The sequence below is a fragment of the Artibeus jamaicensis genome, unplaced genomic scaffold, assembly GCF_021234435.1.
Source record: "Artibeus jamaicensis isolate MK-2021 breed Jamaican fruit bat unplaced genomic scaffold, CSHL_Jam_final contig_466, whole genome shotgun sequence".
Taxonomy (NCBI): Eukaryota; Metazoa; Chordata; class Mammalia; order Chiroptera; family Phyllostomidae; genus Artibeus; species Artibeus jamaicensis.
In genome coordinates this window covers 4158274-4182755 of record NW_026521844.1, presented here as the reverse complement: position 1 = coordinate 4182755, position 24482 = coordinate 4158274, and the positions used below count along the sequence as shown (strand labels likewise).

The following is a 24482-nucleotide window of genomic DNA, read 5'->3' as shown; positions in this document are numbered from 1 at the left end:
GTGTTACCAGCAACTAGAAGACAGAGCCATCTAGCAGAAGCTGGAAACAAGGCAGGCATTCTTAGGAAAAGGTAGCTCACAAAGATAAAAGCTACAAGAACGACAAGACATACCTGCTGTGAAAGACGTATCAACCTCACTTTGGACAGAATATGCACAAGAGAGTCGGAGAATTCACTAGCTTCTCCCTCCTGCAACCCTCAACTCTTCCACTAGTGTCTCCCACTAAACCAACTCAACAAAAGCAGAGGTCAAGGGAGCATGGGGACTCTGATGTAAAGAAAAGCAGAAAAAGGTGGGTGAAAGATCTTGGAGCAAATAAGTAAACAACCAGCACAGCAAAATATTTGAAGTTGGTAATAATGTCAATAAGTAAGGCAACCCAAGAGAATTAAAAGCACGTTTACATAAAATCTTGTACAAAAAAATTTACAGAAGCATTATTCATAATAGGAAAAAAGTGGAAATAATCCAAATGTCCACCTGCTGAGGAATGGATAAACGAAATGTGATATAGCTATACAACAAAACATTACTTAGTCCTAAAAATGGATTCTTGCATGCAATAAAATGAATGAACCTTGAAAACACTGTAAGTAAAAGCAGCTTGAGACAAAAGCCTACATTTTATATGATTCCTTTTACATAAAATATCCAGAATAGAGAAATCTATGGAGACAGACAATAGATTAGTGGTGACCTAGGAATGGAGGGAGAGAGGAACTCGGACCGACTACTAACAGGTATGAGGTTTTTCTTCGGAGTTACGGAAACTGTGTGGAATTAGACAGTGGTAATGGTTGCACAATATAATAAATATTTAAAAAACTGAAGTGTATAACTTGAAATAGTGAATTTTATGTTATACAAATTATATCTCAACTTTCCAAATGTTAAAATAGAAGAAGGAAATAAGAAGTGGGAGTATATAATAAGCCTTCAAGATTTAAGACAAAAGTCACTTAGCAGCCACGGTTCTTGGGCAGTGACACTGCCCACTGGTATCACTACTGAAGGTCAATGGTACTTGCTGAAAAATGTGGCACTATTTTCAGGTCTCTACTCTCTAAAGACATTTGAGGTACTTCTGACAATGATTTATAAGCAGGTAAGTCATTTTTTCAGTAACCCATTATAAGAGATGGGTGTCTGGCAGTCAAAATCAAAATTAATACTTTCACAGTTTCACATAAGGAATTTCCAAGCAACTACAAAGCAAAATTTTCCTATTTTCTTACAAAATTGACTCAAGCTTGCACATATATTCAAATTCTTCTAGTAACAAAAGAGTTAGACAAGGAAATGAAAATGTAAAGACTATAAGCTGGTAACACGGAAAAGAAGGAAAGGATATAAGGAGAGAGCCACAGATTCAAAGCTTGACGATAATCCAGACAAACCTTTAAAGCTAATCAATGAATTCCCATTGATATACTTGAAACACTGTCTGGGTAAGCAAAACAGTGTTATACACCTTTTAAGAATTTACTACACTTTTGTAACCTCCACAATGCAAAATGATATTCAATTGTATTATCTGTGGCATGAAAAAGAAAATACCAACAAATTAAATTGGAGTTGCTTTAAACGTCTATCACAAGTGACAGCTTCTTAAAATAATATAATTTGAACATAAAATGAATAGTTTAGCTGTGATCAAGAGACAGAAGAATGTTGATATATGTTATAATCAGTTACACTTGGGACCAGATGTGACTATTATAAAATAGAACACTTCTCTAAGAAAAGACCTAACTTAATAAGGGGATAATATGAATAATGTACTGTCTTTGTGTAAGTAAATGGTGAGCTTAATAAAGCCACTTTAATGAATAAATTATAAAAATTTCACAACACAACTGCTGAAGAACCATAAATAAAATAATTTTACAGACATTAATTACAAGTGAAACAAAAAATTTGAAACCTAACGAAAGGTCTTTCATTATCCAAACAGCAAAAAATTTTAGCAGGATACTTATGAAAAAGTAGCACAAAGCTAGAAAATTATTATGTATGTCACACAGTTCAAAATCCACTTTCTAGCATTAAGGTCTGTGACAGAAATCTCCTAAAATCCCAGGAGGTAAGAATGCTTTCCTATAAAAATAATCCCATTAGGAATTATAACAAAGCTCTCTGATCCAGCAAAACTGGGGCCACAAGTTGGTACATATATTGAAAATATTGGTTAAAGCAGAGAATAATAAAATAAACATAAATATATATACATACAAGCAGTAAAACTGTTGTTTTAACTTAAAACACAAGTATATTCACCAATCACCTGATTTAAGATCAAAACCCTTTCTTATGTTTTTTTCCCTCTGATTAAGATTTTTATCATCCTTCTGCATGAGCTTACACTTACAAATATTTATAATTCTTTTTAAAATAGAATAAAAGTTAAAAGGTACATGCCAAATAATCTGCATGTAAAATTATTAGATTCATATCATTGTTTGTAGTTCACTTGCACATACTTAATTCAAAATAATTTTTCCAGCTTACCCATACTGAAATTTTGCCAATATCTAATAATTTCTTTGCTGTCCCACTCATAGTTTACTGATTCATATAACATTATTTTACAAATGTATAAGGAAGAGAAGCAGCATCCCCAGGATGGGAGGAAGCAAGGCAATGAGCTTGCTACAAACACCTGGGGCAGCAGGCAGGAGCAGTGTTGCACGTGTGTACGCAGCACATGCTCAGAACTGCATGCGTGCTCAGTCTGCTGTGGAAGCTGCCCCTGCCCTTACCGTGCGTCTGTAAAGCAGAAGTCAATTCGGTAAGTCTAGGAAGTAGATGTTGGTCATGTAAGCCTCCACTATACATCCACTACATTGAAAAATGAAAAAATAAGTCAACAAAAACAGATGAAAGGAGTGAGAGAATCCACATCAGGTTGGAAAGTAGAGAAAGTCCTGAAACTATTGGCTGATCAGTTATTTTAAGTTGGCATACATCAAAGAGTCCATTCCTCAGCATCAGTGCTGGTTCAGTTAACAGACCTAAAGCCTTCTAATACCTCTACCTTGTGGTCCATAATCCCTTTGCCAAAATAAACAATAGCAAGAATTACCAACTATCCCAGAAATTTGCTTTCTAGAAACATCATAATCACCAATAAGCCAAAAGGAAGGAAAGCCATATAACAAAAATGCACTCAGATGTCCCAGAGGGTGTTGAAAATGCCAAAGGCTCCTTCAAGCTCCACTTAAATGCAGGGGTCAGTGGAAATCCTTCTCAACAACCTGCGTAAGCACCAGGCTACCTAACCAACTCCCCTCTGCCCCTCCCAACAGAAAAAAGACTATAAGATATCTAGAATATGAAAAAATCTGAAAAGTTTACATATTACATTATAAAAATGTGTTATCCACCAGAAGGGTGGTTTATATTATCATTCCCAGTTTTCCATAAGCCTCCATTGAGCGGATTCTGCTTCCATACCTCACTGATATCAGGCTTGACCAAGTTACTCAGTTAATGAAATGGAAGTCCAAATCATATCTGCCACTTCTAAGGTGAAACTTTTAGAGCCACAACAACCTGCCATTGCTGTTTCTCTCCATCAAGAGATCTGTTGTGACACATAGGGGTTTAATCCTAGAAAGAATCTGACACTGAGGACAGAGCCACAGCTGATGATGTAGCCAACACAAGTAAAAACTAAGCTCTCACTGTTCTAGGCCATTAAACTATGGAGTTTTCTGTACCATGCTGACTAAGAAACTAACAGTCACCACAGATTTAGCTGAAGAGATTAGTTGCTATCAGAAGTATACCCTTCATACCATGAAGGACTTCTAAACCAAAGAATAACAATCACTAATTTTCAGATCACTGTTCATCAAAATACCTACAATGATGGGCAACTTATCTTTAAAAAAAATGTCCAGTCTATCATAAACCAATATTTATATAAATAATAATAAAATGAATTATTTAAAAAATAAAACAAGACTTTCAAAATTTAAGCCCCAGTTTGTGTATTATCATTCAACAAAAATAAAATTACTCTGGCTAAATCCTCACTCCCAATTATGACAAGATATCATTGCACACTCACCATGGTGTACCGAACCAAGTGGCCCAGAGAGCACGCTCTGAGTTACACCATTTCAGAGCACGTGGAAGTAAGAAAAATAAGAGCTTTTGTGATGACATAAACTTTTTAGCAGTTGTAGTAACTGGAAACTAAATTATTGACAAATTTCATCAGAACAAAGGTAAAATTCTCCTTAGCGTCTTTCTGACTCTATAAAAATATCTGTGCTCACTTTTTCCTATAAAGGCATAAAAACTAGGGCTTCCTTCCCCACTCCTTTTTTTTTTCAGTCTATCAATGTTAGACATTTAGGTTATTTGAAACATTCCTAGCTCCTGGACTTGGTAATTTTAAATGAAATGTTTTCGATTATAGCAAAATAGGAACCCAATTATTTTGTATTGATATATGTAGTTTACTGCCTTTCACTCTGTCATCATGTAGCTACTGGAGAGCAGCTAGTTTTTGGGAATTATTTAGCAACCTGCAATAAACATGATTTCGTTCTAAAACTCCAAGTATATTTTAAATCACATTTAACCTTGTAAAGAATGGTTCTTTGCTATATTAAAGATAATTCAAAGTTTTAGACATTCGTCTTGAACCTTTAATGTACTTTCTGATAGGCCCAGAAGTACTTTTTAGGTGGTGTGGTCCCCATCTTGATGAAAAGCACTGCACTTACACTGTCTCCTCAGTTGCTGTGGCAACTGATGGATGCTTAGAAAGCTAGCTGTTGTCATTGCTGTTTTTTAATGACTGAAAAAGAAATGACTGTTTCATATTCTATTTGTCAAATGAAGAAAAAAAATTGTGTAATATATTTAAAGTAAAGCTGCTTTCCAAGTTTTATCAATGCATATGGCAAAAGCTAGATCCATCTCAGTTTGGGATTTTCAGAGAAAAAATCCTTTGACTTTTGCGAAGCTCAGCTGCCTTTTAAAATGAATATTAATTTTTAAAATAAGAAATAAAAAGACCTTTGAAAATTTGAGTATTTAAAAAAATTTTATGATAAAGATTTTGGTAGCACTGAATTTTCACATTCAAAACCTACTTAGTATCTAGAGCAACCCAATTAGGCAGGTAATACCACATTTTCCTGCACTGAGCCAGATGAAGCGCCAGGTTTGAAGAGCTCAACAATGGTTTCAGACTCTGAAGCCCGTCCTTTTTTTTTTAACATACCAATACATGCATTTTCATTCTTGAAGACGATACATATTGAACTTCTCTAAGTAGGTCTACCTAAACTATCTTTGGATCTCTTGGCAAAAAAAAAAAGAGAGAAAGAAAGAAAGAGAGAGAGAAGAGAGAAAGAAAAAAAGAAGAGAGAGAGAGAGAGAGAGAGAGAGAAAGAAAGAAAGAAAGAAAGAAAGAAAGAAAGAAAGAAAGAAAGAAAGAAAGAAAGAAAACACTAGAACAATAAACCCGCAATATTATGAGTAGGTCCCAAGAAAAAATGTATAGTGTAGTCAATTTCTAAAATAATTAGAAGAGGAAAAAGTCATCACAACAATATACTAAATTTACTTTTATTACAGGTATAATTTTCCATAATACAAAATGAGTGACTAGACATTGTTTAATTTGAGTTTCTTCTGAAAAATTATTGCAAATAAATGACTAATCATTTAGGTAAAAACTAAATTAATAAAATTCCGTTTGTCAGATACATATAAACAACAGTCAACTTATCTATTGGCAGAAAAAGGTTTTTGTTGCTGGTGTTGGAAGATTTGATTTGTATTATTTGGGGAAGGGGTGTTGAGTAGTAGATAGGTACAAAAGCAATGTCTTAAACTGTATATACATGGTCATGATAAAAATATAAGTAAAATTATGTTGCTTTTTAAATCTCTGCCAACAGATAAAGAAGCAATAGTTTTTTTAAGTAATATCTCAAGTATAAATACTGATGTTAAGCTTACTGTTATATTAGATGACAAAGCAAGAAATAGAATTCTAAAAAATTATCAGTGTTATACAGATTAATTCTATAGAATCTTTTTTTTAATCAACTGATAAATGAGGTCATGTGAATAGTTAAACCACTTTTTAAAACATTTTATCACATCCTGGTTGGTATGGCTCAATGGATTGAGTGCCAGCCTACAAACCAAAAGATTACCATTTTGATTCCCAATCAGGGTACATGCCTGGTTTGCAGGCTGAGTCACCACTTGGGGGCCTGTGAGAGGCAGGCAACCTGATCAGTGTATCTCTTACACATGGATATTTCTCTCCATCTCTCTAAAAATACATAAACAGACCTGGCTGGTATAGTTCAGTGGACTGAGTATGGGCCAATGAACCAAAGGGTCCCTGGTTCAATTCCTAGTTAGGGCACATGCCTGTGTTGCTGGCCAGGTGCCCAGTTAGGGGTATGCAAGAGACAACTACACACTGATGTTTCTTTCCCTCTCTTTCTCCTTCCCCTTCCCTCTTTCTAATAATAAATTAATAAAATCTTTAAAATAAAAAAATAAGAATAAAAATAAATAAAATCTTTAAAATAAAAACCATTTATCTTATTAGTAAAACCAATAGAAAAACATCTTAACTCTCATTTGCATGTTCTAAAAAATACTGTAATTTATAAGCCAATTAACGTGCATTTTGTTTTCTTTTGGTTTAGCATAAATTTATACATTATAATATTATAAGACTTAATAAAATTACAAAATACATTTTTGATAATGAGAAAAGTCTAAGCAAAAAATTAAAAGGGTTTTGTTTTTAATTTAAAATTTATTAATTTATTTATTTTCATTGTTGATACTATTGCAAATGTCCCCATTCCCCACCTCTACCTGCCTCTACCCAACCGCACCCCCGCACAGCTGTCCCCCACACTTTCATCCCTGTCTATGGGTTTACATACATATTGTTTGGCTAATCCCTTCACCTCCCTTCACCTGCTCCTTCCTTCCCATCTCCCTTCTGACAAATGTCAGTCTGTTCCAGGCCTCGGTTTCGATTTTGTTGCTCAGTTTATTTTGTTTCTTAGATTTCACATATAAGTGAGATCATATGGTATCTGTCTTTCTCTGACTGATGAGAGGACAAAAAAAACCCATTTTATGTAAATAAGGGAAAAACATAATGCAGAACCCATTAATTGTGGTTTTAAGAAAGGAATGGTTAGTTCAGTTATATAAGGAAGAGCATGTTATCATCATCAAAGTTCTATGTTCTACATGGTCATTAAATAAATACTCTGGCATTTATATCAAAAGAAATGTTCTTTTAAATGTATTATTAATACAAAATTTGGGTTCTACTCTTAATTTTCAAGCTTTTTTTCAAAATGTCTAAGCTTTTAGTAAGAAAAAGTTTCGATCCCATGTGTAAACAGATCCTGAGACCCTTTAGGTAGATAAAAAGATATCCTTTTATCTCAATTAGAAAATAGATAAACATTTAAATTTACCCAGCCTACTGCCTGTTCTAAACTACTTCCTCAATTTTATCTTAGCCTTTCCAACCTCTTCAGTATAAATAAAGTACTGATTAAACCACAATTGGTTGATACATAAATGACTGAATGCTATCTCAAGGATATGGAGAGATTTTAAGCTATGTAATACACCTTCACAAAAGGTAGGGTTTTTAAAAATCAAATTAAATTTTTAAAAATGTTAAGATATTTTTGCATTAAACTGTAGACTAAGTAATTTTTAGTTTCTCTTTAAAAAGGATCTTTGAAACTACTATCTTTTACTATTTAAACATTAGATCTTAAACAATTTTAAATGCAATTCTCCAAGTGTACATTTACATATGGCCCTACTAAATTTACAAGGCACAACTTTTCATAAATAAGTATTAGATATTATGATAGCAAATCTAAGTTTCATATAGTTCCTTTCTCATATTTTTTGATTTTTAAAACCTACTTAGTTGTTTTAAACATAGAATTAGGGGTAACTAATGCAACTACCAAACTTTAACTTAAGTTCTTACATTACTTTTGGTATCTTTACATAAAAATTTTACTTGAACATTCTTACTCAATACCTTTCAATCTTATAAATAATCATAAAAATAATAAAATAGAATGTCAAAATGTGCCTTGACTCTAGGTCTATGTTTAAACTATTACCAACAACAACAAAAACACTAGTAATCTAGGCAGCTGCATACAGAAATTGGGTAATTAACAATGTTGTACATGATAAAAAATATTAATATCAATTTAATAATAATTTAAGTGAAAAGTCTCCTATTCTTAAAATACATTTCATAATTATCACCAGGTCAAGCTAATCTGAATCAGCAGCTCACATAATCTTTCTCAAAGCTCTCAATGAACTTTCCAATAACTCTCAAGAAACACAGGGAAGGAGCTGCCCTGGCTGGTGTAGCTCAGTTAGTTGGAGTGCCATCCCATCAACCAAAAGGTCATAGGTTCAATCCCTGATCAGGGCACATGCTTGGGTTGCAGGTTCAGTCCCCAGTCTGGGTGCATACAAGAGGCAACCAACTAGTGTTTCTTTTTCACATCGCTGTTTCTCTTCTTCTCTTCCTCTCCCTCCTTTCCCTTCTTTCTAAAATCATAGGAAGCTGAAATCATCTAATTTGGGGGACTGCATAGAGAACTACTTTAAGCCACACCTGTGCTTCCCAATAAGGGAGCCACAAGACACTGGTGGCTAGTGAACACTTGTAATAAGATTAGTGCAACTGAGAAACTAAATTTTTAATTGTATTTAATTATTAAATTTAAATTAAAAAACTATTGCTCAATTTAGGAACTACAGCTTTTCATTATGTTTGCAAAAAACTTGGTAATATACTAAAAAACTAGAAATCTAGTTAAATCTAAATACAGATCAAGAATTTCCAATGAAAAAATACCAGATTTACAAATACACTATGGCAGAATAAAAATATTGCTAACAAATTGTATATACATGTTAAAATATCTGATATACTGGATCAAATAGAATGCATCATTATTAACATTTATTCAACTATTCTCTTTTGACTTTTTAAACAATATCTGTAAAATCAAAACTTTTAAAAATTAGGCTCCTTAGGGTATAATTTACATGCAGTGAAACTCACTCTTTTACATATATAGCTCTAAAAATGATGACAGATGTGTACAGTCACGTAACCGCCACCATAATGAGGGCATAATACATTTTCATCACCCCCTCTGCAATCAATTCACACCTCCTACCTGCACACCATGACACCTCCGCTTTCTATCCCTATAGTTTTGCTGTTTCCAGAATGTCGCATAAATGGAATAATACAGTATGTAGACTTTTGAGCCTGGTAAAATTGAAATTTAAATACTATATCACTCTATGCTACTAACGGATTTTTACCATTCTGGTATTTCCTTTTCTTGTATTATGAACATTTTGCCAAGGCCCATGTTTTGTTATTCCATTTTCAAAACTGAGCTTTCCTCCTTGTCACTATTATAGTCACATATTCATACTCATAGAATAAAACTAAGCAGAGTGCCTTTATAGTTATTTATAAACAGGTCCTTCCTCCCTCTAGACTGCAAGCCAGAAGCCCAGCCTCTGGAACTACTATGCTTTCTACCAGGTTAACTGTCTAGTGCAATTAATAATGCAGATAACAAAACTGAGAAATTTCCCTTTGTGTTATAAAAATGAAGAAAGGAAAAATAAATGAAGTGATGAAAAAGTTTATCCTTAAGATTAGATATCCAATTATATTGAGGTCTCATAAAAACATATTAGACTATACATGATCCCAGAACTGCAATGCCAGGTAATCAGGTGCAAATGTCAGTGGAGATTTAATTTACACCAACATTTTCACCCAGACTGTTCTTGGTTTTTTCAGAGCTTGCTAACAAAGTGGAGTAAATTTGGAATAGTCTGTCTAACACTGTTTTTCTCACAGACACTTATTTCTGGTGCATGATTTTACAGAACAGAGTTTTTCAGGAACACATATACGAACGCAGAGACACCTGCACCACATGAAGGTAAAGAAGATAACTTCTATGTCGCTATCTGACCATGGGATTTTTGTAACCTTTATCTTCCCATTAGCAACTATATGAAATACAATAAGTCTTGTTTCATAAAATAACAATGTATTAATACTTACTGAAGTCTCCAGTAAGAAAAACTCCTTCGGCTCCAGGAGCCCATTCCTTGCAGTACAAACCGCCATCAGCACGTCTGTGGACCCCGAACGATTCATAACCTCTGGAAAACTCATCGATGCCACCTTCATTCTCTCCAATATCGTCCAAAGTCTGGCTAAACCGCTTATACCTTTGAAAAGTACAAAAGAAGGAAGTTACAAAATTAACTTATCTTCCAAAAAGCTACTGTAATCAAGTAACTGCTTTACTCTTATTCAGAACAGAATAAAGAAAAAAGATATCATAAAAAAGGACTAAGGTGAATAATTTCATTTATTGGTAGAGTTTACCTGGTAGCCTGTTAGGTAAAATCACGCTTTTTTTTTCTTTCTTTTTTTGGGGGGCAGGAAAAGGGGAAAGGAGGGAAAAGAGAGGGAGAGAAACGTCCATGTATAGTTGCCTCTCATATGACCCCAACCCGGGACCTGCCTGCAACCCAGGCCTGTGTCGTGACTGGGAATCAAATGGAACCTGCAACCTTTCGGTTGGTAGGGCAGCATTTAATCCACTCAGCCACACCAGCAGGGCAGTTCTTATCTTTAATACTAACTAATTCCACTAACATTTCTTTGACAATTTCAACCACTTTAGTATGAGAGAAAATACAATGTTTATTGTAGTACATGAAATTTTAAAATCAGCATTATGGCAACTTCCTTGTCGAGATAGTATAATAAAGAATATCTATCACCTCTAACTCCTAATAAAATGAAAAAAATAAAATTGTCCTACAGCGCGATTTGGCTCACTTTTCCTGTTAAGGAGCAGACAGTAAATATTTTAGGCTTCTGCAGTCACAAAGTGGTTTCTGTTAACTATGTAGCAGAAGCGGGAAAGTGGCCAAAGGCAATGTGCAAATGAAGGGTGTGGCTGTATTCTAATGAAGCTTCATTTACAAAACCAGGTGGCAAGGCAGAATTTGGTAATTTGGCCTGTGGGCTATAGTTTGTCTAGCCCCCTCTTTAGCAACTAAGTATGGAAAGAAGATAAATCAGGTCAAACTACAAAAGCTAGAGGTATGTCTATATTCAGGACTGGTTTTCTTAAAAAAAAAAAAAAAAAAAGAAAAGAAAAAGAAAAAAAAAACCTACTGATGGCTGTTTTCACTAATATCCCCCTAAATCTGGGGAGAAGCAAACTAGACGAAAACTTGTAACTTGTAAAACTACAAAAGTAAAGCATGTGGCAGTTGCTGTGTTAGAAGCAAGGGTTCCAGAACTATACAATTGAGCAATGCCAATAAGCTTTTTAAGGCATTTCCTTATTGAGTAAGCAATAAAAGCCCCAGAAAGATGAAATTAATCCACATAGGGTATATATAGGAAATATATAAAATCTGAGAAGCTGACTAATGAAGAACACCTAACTGGGGTGGTGAGTAAAAGATTTCTTCAGATCTTTCACACCACACCTCAAATTAACTAAAAATAAATTCCGCCCTGGTGGTGCCAAGTGAGAGGCAACCACACATTGATGTTTCTCTCCCTCTCTTCCTCCTCTTTCTAAAAATGAATGAATGAATGAGTAAATAAAATCTTTTAAAAAAACCTCCACTGAAGATTTAACAATGTGAGCAAGAGCAACATCTGTGTAAGACTGCAAAAATATTTGCGGGGCTATGAACACACAAAAACAAAAATTAAAAAAAAGAATTACATAAAAAGAAGAGAGCTTAAATGGCAAAACAATAGAATGAAAGGTAAAATTGGCCTACCAACCTAAGGAAACAAAAGGAGAAACAAAATATATCATTGAGAAATAATAAATGAATTAGAATTGGCAAAGAACAAGGTACACATATAACAAAACCAGCATGTCACTAGTTAAGTGAATAAATTGAAAACTGGTTATAATTAAATAAAGAAGAAAAAGACAAAGAAATTGGATATATTAAAAAGAATCTAAGAGAAATGCAAAAATTGACCCCAAAAAATCCAAATAAGGACAACTGGTGATTCTTAAGATGAAAACTAAATAAAATGGATATAAAAAATATAAAACTAGAAAATGTTTCTTAAGTAAAGCATTAAATCTGCATATCAGAAAGAGAATACTGTGTTACAAAAAAAAAGGGAAACACACAAATACAGGTGAACATCTCTCGGTTTAAGCTACTGAAATTCTACAGATAAAGAAATAACTATAGACAACCAGCTACAAAAAAGTGAGTAGAGGGGGATATTTTTTCCCCAAAGGAACATTATAACAAAGACTAAAGACCAACACAACTCTGAGAAGGGAAAGTAGTAATCTAAAGTTATTATATGGGACAAATTCCTATTCAGAATATTAAAAAATATTTAAATTGTGCCAAATTTAAAATAATTTTAAGTCTATGATACTAATGACTTAGTAGGTTTTACCCCATTCTTGAAGGGGCAAAAAGCCTACTTTCCATTAAAAAAAACTCTCCCTCCTCCCTTTCTCTCTTCCCATGTACACACTTGCCTTTCCTACCCCTTCCCTTCCTCGTATACCTTTGCTTTCTTTCTCCTAAACTCCAAGGGCCTTTCTTTCACCTCTGTAACTTGTTTCCTAAACCCAAGTAGCCCAGCTGGCTCACTTTTTCTACCTTTGTAATTTTCTAAATAAATTTTCTATTTCAATTTGAGTTCCTTTGCTCTGAATTCTTTCAAGCCAAAATCAAGTCCAAGGCTGCTGTACTGAGTTTCAACATCTGGTGCCATTTCTCTACTGACCATGTCAGTTTATTTATTTTTAAAAATTTATTTAAAGTTAAATTTAACACACACAGTTATTTTGTTCATATTTCATTATGTTATTTCTGTCTGTTATGCTATTTTTCTATTCTTTTCCTACATAAAAGCATACAACAATATCAAGAATGTTTTTCAAATATTACTCAGGACTTTTTTGGTGGTCTGTTTTTTTACTTTCTCCCTTGTATTGCTCTAATTACTTATAACAAATAAGTAATATATAAGCGAAAACTAAGAAATGTTTTTTTCTGAAACTATCTTTCTTAACCATTAAAACATGTGCACAATCCACCCTGGCTGGTGTAGCTCAGTGGATTGAGCGCAGGCCGGCGAACCAGACGATCTCGGTTTGATTCCCAGTCAGGGCACATGCCTGGGTTGCAGGCCAGTTCCCAGCAGGGAACACACGAGAGGCAACCATACATTGATATTTCTCTCCCTCTCTCCTTCCCTTCCCTTCTAAAGATAAATTAAAAAAAAAACTAATCTACATAATCCTATACAATCTTCTATAGAAAATTTACTTGGTATATAAAACTATTTTATAAAATCAGCTATTGACGTAGACTTATGGAACAAAACTGATGGTTTATCTAAATAAATCTTAAAGCCTGTAAGTTAATTATAAACTATAGATCTCTAAAAATAAAAATAACTTCTAGATCAAAGTTATAAAATGTAAATTAAAAATAAATATAATCAAACATTCCCCCCAAAATTAAGTATAAATATCCAGTAAATATTTGGGAAAAATGCTCAAATCCATACATAACTAAATAAGTAGAAAGCTGGATTTCAAAATTCTACTTTCTAACTAAAACACTAATAAACACATGATAATCTGTGTGGAAAAAGTGCACTGCAGAAAAAAGTTTCAAATACTCTTTAATGAAATAAAAGTTAGAGAATAATTTGGTATAAGCTATGAAAATTTCAAAATCACACTCTTCAACCAAATAACTCCATTTTTAGAAATTTACCCTTTGCATACATTGCATAAGAAAGCAAGGACATCCATGTGTATAAAAATAATCATTACGACATTATTCATAACACCAAACCATGGAAAATAAACTACCTCTTCAAAAAGGAGACTGGTTAAACTGTGGAACACCCAAACAACAAATTACACAACGGTCATTAAGAAGATGAAGTAGAGAGATATGTGTTTAATAGGAAAATATGTACAATATAAACTGCTTAGGAAAAGAAACTGAAAAGCAACTTTCTGCAAAGCATATATTTGTATAAATAAAACACAGGCATAAGTATGATTGGCATGCAAATCCATTTTCACAAGACCTCATGGTGGGCACCTGGAAATCTCAATGGCCTGGGGCAGGCAGTGGCCTTAAACTCCCTAAAATCACCACACTCACCACATTTGCAGGGTGAGTTTGCTGTATCCTGAGGGAAGAATAAACCACAGAATCTGATCAGTGGAGCCCAGAGGCCTATGGGAGTGGTAGGTGTGAACAGAGTATTTCACATATGACTCCTTTTTGTATATGTATGTAACGAATACACACAAACACACACACCCATTCACATCCACGGTTTTAAAAAATGCAAATTGTGTTCAATCTATTATTTGAAACAAATTAACTTTTAATGAAATGACATAATCCCAGTCTCACTGACAGCACATTCCAAGGGACACAGGAGCTAGGCAAGTATCAAAAATATGAGAAGATGGCCCAACATATGAAACAAAAAAGTGAGAGCCTGAAAACAAAAACACATGACCAACGGAGTTGGTCTTAGAGTATGGAGAGCAACGCAGAAAGGGACTCTGTAGAGTACAAACCCCACGGAAAAGCAACAGGCTCTATTTAACAGCTATAGCCTATTGCTACCAAGCATGCAGAGCTGAATCCGATAATTATTCAAGAACCAAAGAAATTTCAGCCTTTTTTTGAGCTCTCTCTAATTTAACAGTGGCAGCTGTTTCAAAATACTTAAAATACTGAATTGGACCAAAAAACTTGATGTACAGATGTCATGAAATAGTAGGTGGCAAACTCTCATACTCTCTTAAGTCCTATAAAAAAAGTTTTACACCCTGGCTGATGTAGCTCAGTGAACTGAGCACGGGCCTGCAAACTAAGGGATCTTGGTTTGATTCCCAGTCAGGGCACATGCCTGGGTTGCAGGCCAGTTCCCAACAGGGGACGCACAAGAGGCAACCATACATTGATATTTCTCTCTCTCTCTCTCTTTCCCTTACCCTCTAAAGATAAATAAATAAAATCTTTAAAAAATAAAAAAGTTTTATTTTACCCTCTATAGATATCACTCAGCCATAACTCTTGGTATGTGGAGGAAACTCTCATCTGTATTGAACCACATAAGTAATAACATTCAACATAATTTGGACCTAGGGTAAAAAATAAATACATATACATATATATATATCACTGTAATATAAGAAAAATAACTGATTAAAAAAGATATTAACTTTGGAAGGTTTAAATGTAATGATAATTTTATCATTAATGTGGTTTTAATATCTTAAAAACACATATTTTACATTTATTGGAGGTTTAAATTATTTTAAATACTAATTTTAAAAAGTTTCACAAGATATATACAAATATCCTATCAATAATTCAAAAGAAACAGGATTACAGCATTATATTACTTCAGCAAAATATCTTGACTTCCCTGAAGGTCAGTCCTGTAGCTTCTCATACAGAAATACACATTCCACTTTAAAATTGCTGTGGTTAAAAAAAATGCCTGAGGACATAGCAAGCTCATCATGCCTGTGCCCTCTGCTACCACAGTCATCTCTTTTAATATTTTGCTATGAATTTATAGGATATTTAAAAAGTAGGTCAAGTTCTTAGTAACCAAGAACATAAAATGAAGTTAGTATAGCAAGTAGCATTTTGTTTAGATATAAAACATTGTAAATATTATCATATTTGATCTCTACATTGATGTTTTTAATCCTCTTTTTATCAAGAAATAGAGGAACAGAAGTATGTTAAGTTGTCCAAGGTAAAGAATGTAACAAGCAATAAAGATTTAGCATCATTCATCACAAAACATATACTTTCAGTAATAAAAAAGATATCTCAAATTAAAAGTCACATTTTCCTTTTCAAAAAAGCCCTTTAAGTTTTCTCATAAGGCTACTAATCTTATAACTAAGAAGATCATCATAGTCTGATGAACAGTGTAGGTTCCAGTCCTAACTCTGTAACATAATGTATGTGGCCTTGAACCAGTAATCCTCTCTTTTCCTTCATTTCTTCCCCTATTAAGTGGGGGAAACCTCAGGTTATAAGGAATCACCAAAATCACATCAGGAGCCATCCACACAGCAGACAGCAAGTGCTCACTTTTCAGCTACAACTTTCTCCACCTCAGTGCACGGCAATGCTGTAATACAGTTTCCAATTTATCATTTATTTATAGCACTTATTTAGATATTAATACATGGGTTAATTACTAGTAAACATTAAGGATTTTTCCAAAAAAAACCTATAGGTGTTTGAGAATTTTCCCACTTTTTTCCCCTCCTATTAAAAATTACAAATATAGGAATCCTGCTGATTTAGGGAGACCCAAGATGGGGGAGAAGTAAATAGAAGCTACATTAATCCCCTCCCAGAACCAATCTGTAATTACAACTACATTGTAGAGAAATCATCCAGAATAACCAACAGAACAATAGCTGGAGGGAACCCTTATAACCATGGTCAGACGGAAGAAATTGCTTCAACAAAACATGACTGGTATGGAGTGCAAAGAAGATGCGAGAAGGCTGGCTGAGATCCTGTTGGAAGAAGCTGAAGTTCCAGAGGGGAGTCCAGAGGCAGCAGTAGGGAGGGGGTGTTTCCACTGAGAATTACATGGTCTAAATCCCAACCTGGCCTCCCCAGCCTACAGCCTCAGGAAAGGAACCCAGATAATATCCAGCTGTGAAATGCAGCAGGGTGTCTGTCTTCCAGAGAGAGACAGCTGGAGTCACAGAGAGACTTTAAAAGGGCCAAGGCACATAATTTCATTTGCAGTCCCTTACCTTGAGCTCCAGCAAAGTGAGGGCAGAGTAGACTAGAGACACTGAAGGAGAGTATGGGGACAGAGGCTCTGGGGAGAGAACTGAGAGAGCAGCTGCCAGGATCTCTGTGCCAAGTCATCCCCATACTACAGGAGCCATCTTGCTCAGGCAGAGCAAATTGCTCCAAGTGGCATCAGCGGGGGGAAGCAATAGTCCTGCCCTCAGGAATTACTCTGTCCAACCCTGTGGCGCTTAAGCCTAATTGCTAATTATAGCTTTACTACATTAACAATTGAAGGAGACAGGCCACAGGCTGCTTCAGGCCAGACTGGGACACCTTCTGACATTACAAGGGGTGGATTCAGAAAAAGAAAATGGGTAGATGATCGAGCCATGGTCTTCATGGTTTGCTGCATTTTCTCTCCTGCATAGCTTTCTTATTCTTCAAGTCTGTACATATCAAGTCACTAGTTTTTATACTATGATTTGTCTCAACTCGTATTTTGCTCCTCCCTTCTCTTACTCCATTTACCTTCTTCTTTCCTATTCTTATTTGTTTTAAATAGTATTTTCTCTCTTATTATGACTTTTTCCATTCCACACTCTTACAATTTTTCACTCCTCCGGTCTCTTAAAAAAGCATTTTTCTATTCATAAGTCATCTCATATTCTTCCTCCCATTCTTAAAATACCCTTACTCTCTCTCCAGATTCATAAGTCTTGGCTCATCCACTATGGATATGGTGTTTGTTGTTGCATTTCTCCAATTTTATTTCTAGATTTTCACTATTCTTGTTTCAAATCTTATATTTCACCATTCCCCTCTCCTACTCCATTTTCCTTCAACATGCCCTTTCTTTTTTCATTTTAAATTTTAACTTTTCCCTGTCTTAGCCTGATTTTCATTCCTCACTCTTACTATTCCTTCTGCCTCTATTATCTCAAAATCACTTCTCTTTCCTGTAGACATCTCTTAAGCTTTCCCTTTTTGTTTTTCCCTCTTATTGCCCTCCCAACTATATTAGTCTTTGCTCATTATTGTTGATAGCACTGTAGAGAATCTTTTTCTCCAATTTGGTTTCTATTTTTTTTCTTTTCTCTATCCCTACTTTTTAAAAATAATTTCTATTTAAACCTAATACTATATGCTTCTCCTCTCTTATTCCATTCCACCTTCTTCACTTCCTTTTTCATTTACAATGTCAATTTTTCTTTCTTTCTTTCTTTGGCCTGTCCCTATTCCATACTCTTATTATTGCTTCTCCCTCTACCCTCTAAAAATCTTTTTTTTTTCAGTTAGTCATCTCATATTCATTTTTGCTTTCTTACAATAGTCTTAATCTCTTCATACCTTCATTAATTCTGGCTCACTTGCTGTTAATATTGTGATCGTAGGCGGTGGTTAATTTTGTGGATGTAGGCTTGTTCCCTGAGTTGTTTAGTTTTGCTCTTGCAGCACATGTACAACAGCATACATGACAGGGTAGGTGGAGTCAATCTCAGTCATCCAGCCAGAGGGGAGGACCCACCAAAGAACAACAACAACCCAACAACAACCAAAAACCAGTTACAAACAGATAGTCCACATAAATAGCATAAAAGGCATTCCAAGGGCACCAAGTTCAGGAGGTCAAGAAGACTGCACCACTGAATCCCACAGGTCTGCTACCACAGAAAGTCAAACCATGAACAGAAGGAGTCAAAGAACATCAATCTAAGAAACATAAACAAACAAGAAGAATCACCTAAAATGGGAACATAAAAAACAACCTCCAACTGAAAGGAAAGGAGGAATCCTAAGAAAGACTATTAAATGAAAGTGAGGCAAACAAACTATCAGACAATGAGTTCAAACTAATGGTTCTAAGGATACTAAATGAGCTCAGTGAAAACTACAAATAACTCCAGGAAAGCTGCAAAGTACCTACTGGGGAATACACTAGGATGATAAAGGACATAGAATCTATCCAGAAGAGCCAGCAGGAAATAAGGAATAAAATATCTGAAGTGAAGAACATAGTAGAATAAATTAAAAGCAGGCTAGAAAAAGCAAAGGATCAAATAAGTGAGCTGGAGGACAAGGTAGAAAAAAATTTCCAGACAAAGCAACAACAACAAAAAAACTAAAAAAAAAAAAAAAACAAAGAGAGATTAAGGGAACTGCAGGAAAACATGAACTATAATAATATCCATATCAGAGTGATAACAGAAGGAGAAGAGGAGGAGCTAGAGATAGAAAACCTACTTGAAAAAGTAATGATGAAAAACTTTCCTGACTTCATGAGAGAAAAAGTCACGGAAGTCCAGGGAGAACAGATGATCCCCAATCAATAGGATCCTAAAGAGGACCACACCAACACACATCATAATTAAAATGGCAAAATTCAAAGACAAAGAGAATCTTAAAGGCAGCAAGGAAGAAACAGGAAGTAACATACAAGGGAGATACAATAAGGATATCACCTAATGCTCAACAGAAATACTACAAGACAGAAGGGAAAGTTAAGAAATATTCCAAGTAATGGAAATAAAATGCCAGCAATTAAAATTACTGTAGCAGCAGGGCTCTCATTTAAAATGGAAGACAAAATAAGGAATTTCCCAGACAAAAAAAAAGGCTAAAAGAAAGCATCTCAACCAAATCAGCATTTCAAGAGATACTAAAGGAACTGCTTTAAGAAGATGAAGCAAAAGAGGAACACCAGTACAAAAGGGAAAAATGGCAATGAATAGGAACCTATCAATAATAACCTTAAATATAAATAGATTAAATGCCCCAATCAAAAAATAGGATAGATGAATGACTAAGAAAATAGGATCCACATATATGCTGTCTACAAGAGACCCACCTCAGAACAAATGATCTACACAGACTGAAAGTAAATGGATGAAAAAAATATTCCAAGCAAATGGACATGGAAAAAAAACTGGGATAGCAATACTTATATCAGACTAAATAGATTTCAAAACAAAGGCCATAAAAAGAAACAAGGACACTTCATAACACTTAAGGGAATAATCAATCAAGAAGATATAACCCTTATAAACATATATACAGACAAAATAGGAGTGCCCAAGCATATAAGGAAAATCTTGGAAGACTTCAAGAAAGGTATTCACAGCAACACAATCATAGTAAGGGACTTTAACACTCACTGTCAACAATGGATAGATCTTCCAAGCAAAGAATTAATAAGGATATTGTGGCTTTGAACAACACTCTAGACTGAATGTACTTAATTGATATATACAGAACATTTCATCCCAAACTAACAAAATATACATTATTTTCAAAACTACATGGAATATTTCAAAGACAGATTTTATGGTAGGACACTAAACAAGCCTCAACAAATTCAAGAAAATTGAAGTCATATCAAGCATCTTCTTATATCACAATGGCTTAAAACTAGAAACAAATCTCAAGGGAAAAAGTCACATTCAAATTCATGAAGACTAGATAACATGCTATTAAATAAAGAATTGGTTAAGAATGAGATCAACAAAGAAATCAAAATGTTTTGGGAAACAAATGAAAATGAACACACAACAACCCAAAACCTGTGGGACACAGTAAAGTCAGTCCTGAGAGGGAAGTTCATAGCAATATAGGCCTGCCTAAAAAAGATAGAAACATTTCAAATAAACAACCTAACCCTACATCTGCAAGAACTAGAGGAACAACAACAAACAAAGCCTGGAGTGAGTAGATGGAAGGAAATAATCAAGATCAGAGTAGAATTAAATGACATAGAGACTAAAAGAACAATCCAAAGGATCAATAGTTCCAGGAGCTGGTTCACTGAAGAGACAAACAAAACCAACAAGCCTTTAAACCAAGAGGACCAAAATAAATAAAATCAGAAGTGAAAGGAGAAATTGCAACTGAGACCACAAAAATACAAAGAATTTTAGGAAATTACTACAAACAACTGTATGCCAAGAAATGTGAAAACCTGCATGAAATGGACAAATTTATAGAAAAGTATAATGTTTCAAAACTAAATCAAAAAGCAGAAAGCCTAAACAGACCAATAATGGCAAGTGAAATTCAAGCAGTACTCAAAAAAACTCCCAGCACACAAAAGCCCTGGACCGGATGTCTTCACAGGAGAATTTTTACCAAACATTTAGGGAAGAGTTAACTCCTATACTTTTCAAGCCATTCCAAAAATTTAAGATGAGGAAATACTACCGAACTCATCTTATGAGGCAAGAATTATCCTAATTCCAAAACCAGATAAAGACACAATAAAGAAAAAGTAGAGGCCAATATTACTGATGAAAATAGGTGCTAAAATCCTCAACAAAATATTGGCTAACCAGATCCAACAATACATTAAAAAGATCATACACCAAGATCATATGGGATTCAACCCAGGGATGGTATACCATTCACAAATCAATAAATGTAATACACCACATAAATAAAATGAAAGACAAAAACAACAGGATCATATTACTAGATGATGAAAAAGCATTTCATAAAGTACAGCTCCCATTAATGATTAAAAAACACCCTCAGCAAAGTGGGAATATAGGGAGCATACCACAACACAATAAAGGGCATATACAAGAAACCTACAACCAACATCAGACTCAATGGGCAAAAACTAAAAGCTTTCCCCTTCAGATCAGGAAGAAGACAAGGGTGTCCACTTTCACCACTTTTATTCAACTTGGTCGTGGAAATTCTAGCCATAATAATCAGATAAGAAAAAGAAATAAAGGCATCCAAACTGGAAAACAGAAAGTAAAACTGTCACTACTTGCAGACACCATGACAGTGTACATAGAAAACCCTATAGGCTGCACACACACACACACATACACACACAGAAAAATTATTCAACCTAATAAGTGAGTTTGGCAAAACAGCAGGATACAAAGTCAATATTCAGAAATGAAATGCATTTTGTGTACCAACAATGAAACATCTGAATGGGAAAATAGGAGAATAATCTTATTTACTATATCAACAATAAAAAATGAGGTACCTAGGAATAAACTTAACCAAGGAAGTAAAAGACCTGTACTCAGAAAACTACACAACACTGAAGAAGGAAATTATGGAAAATACAAATAAATGGAAGCATATACTGTGTTCATGAATTGGAAAAATTAACATCATTAAAATGTCCATACTACCCAAGCAATCTATAGATTCAACACAATTCCTATTCAAATACCACTAATATACTTCATAGATTTAGAACAAATATTTCAAAAATTTATACAAAATGTACCCCAAACAGTCTCTGCAATGTTGAGAAAAAGGAATAACATAGGAGGGACAACACTACCTTATATTGAACAATATTACAAGGCCTCTGTAATCAAAACAGGCTAAAACTGGCACAAGAACAGACACATAGAGCAATGGAACAGAATAGAGAGCCCAGAAAGAAACCCATGTCTCTATAGTCAATTAATATTTAACAAACGGGGCAGAAGTGTAAAATGGTGTAAAAATAGCCCCTTCAACAAATGGCGCTGGGAGAGCTATAATGGTACATCAACAAAAAAATGAACTATATTAACAACTTATACCATACACCAGCATAAAAAAAGAATAAAAAACTCAAACGTAAGCCATGACACCATAAAAGTCCTGGAGGAAAACATCAGCAATAAAATTTCAGATACCCCACAGAGCAATATTTCCACCAATACATCCTTTATGGCATGGGAAATAAAGGAAAGTCTAAACAAATGGGACTACATCAAATTAAAAAGCTTCTGCACAACTAAAGAAAACATCACCAAAATAAAAAGGGAACCAACCATATGGGCAAACATATTTGCCAATGATACCTTGGATATGGGTTTGATTTCCAAAATATATAAACAACTCATATGACTCAATATCAGAAAGACAAACAATCCAATTAAAAAGTGGGCAAAGGACCTAAACAGACACTTCTCCAAAAAGGACATACAGAGGGCACATAGACATATGAAAAGATGCTCACCAATACTAGCCATCAGAGAGATGCAAATTAAAACCACAGTGAGATACCACTTCACACCAAGCAGAATGGCCACCACAAACAAATCAACAAACAACAAGTGCTGGTGATGATGTGGAGAAAAGGGAACCTTAGTGCATAGTTGGTGGGAATGCAGATTGGTGCAACCACTGTAGAAAAAATATGGAATTTCCTCAGAAAACTAAAAAATGGAACTGCCTTTGACCCGGTGATTCTACTGCTAGAATTATATGCTGAGAATCCTGACACACCAATTCAAACGAACCTATGTATCCCTATTTTCATAGCAGTGTTACAATAGCCTAAATGCCCATCAGTAAATGAGTGGGTCAAAAAAATCGTGGTACATTTACACAATAGAATACTACACAGCAGAAGGAAGGAAGGAACTTCTACCCTTTGTGACAACATGGATGGAACTGGAGAATATTATGCTAAGTAAAATAAGCCAATCAGTGACACATAAATACCATATGATCTCACCTACAAGAGGAACCTAATGACAAGTAAAATAAACAAGTAAAACAGAACCAGAGGCATGGAAAGACACACTGACAGCAACCAAATGGAAGGTGGGTGGAGGGAAAGGAGGGAAAAGAGGGAAAGAAGAGGAAGGTTCTGATCAATGAACAGGTATAAATGACCTATGGACTTAGACAGCTGAGTGTGGATTGACTGTGGGAGTGGAAGGTGGGTGGGGCAGGGGAGAACAATGGGGGGAAATTGGGACAACTCTAATAAAACAACAATAAAGGATATATAAACTATATATATGCATACTAATATTGTATTGGCCAAAAGTCTGTTACGTTTTTTTCCACATGATGACTCTAATAGTGCTTAGTCTTCTTTAACTTCATTCAAAACAATTTTGTTGGATTGTACTGTAACAGCTGTCATATCTGAATGCATTAAAAATTATAATTGGTGAGTTTTGTGCAGTTTTAACATTTAAGATGAAAGAAAATATGCAACATCTTTGATTTAATATGCTTTGTTATTTAAAGAAAGGTAAAAATGGAATTGAAACACAAAAAAAGATTTGTGCAGTGTATGCAGAAACTGCTGTGACTGATCAAGTGGGTCAAAAGTGGTTTGCAAAGTTTCTCGGTATTATTGCCATTTTGGCCAAATAATTCTTTGCTGTGGGGCTGTCTTATGCACTGGAAGATATTTAGCAGCACCTCTGGCCTCTACCAACTAGAAGCCAATAGTGGGATATAGCCAACACACTGAAAATATCCAAATCAATAAAGTTCTTGGTGAAAATGAAAAATATATCATTTATTTTATGGAAAAAACATAATGGACTTATTGGCAACCCAATACACACTCTGACATACTCAATATTGACTTAAATGCATGGATTATGAAAAGTTTAGAAGAAATGTCAACTGGATTGACCATTAAAAAAGAAAAAAGTTACTTTAGGGAAGTAGCAAGAGATGTTTGAAAAAATGAAACAGGCTAAAATCTTTCCTCTCCTGGAAGACAGTTCATAATAGATCTGTACTGAAGTTCTAATTTCAGGCAGAGTTGTGAATACAGGAGATATGTCAGTGGAAAT

General features: G+C 34.6%; 1 protein-coding gene across 1 annotated transcript in view; it reads right to left on the bottom strand.

Annotated features, from left to right (window-relative positions):
* Positions 1 to 24482, bottom strand: part of GBE1 (1,4-alpha-glucan branching enzyme 1) — a 274759-nt gene that overhangs the window by 202421 nt on the left and 47856 nt on the right. Inside the window, exon 2 of the mRNA XM_053667205.1 lies at positions 10157 to 10326. Coding sequence (XP_053523180.1) covers positions 10157 to 10326 — 170 coding nt within the window. The remainder of the gene's footprint in view (positions 1 to 10156; positions 10327 to 24482) is intronic.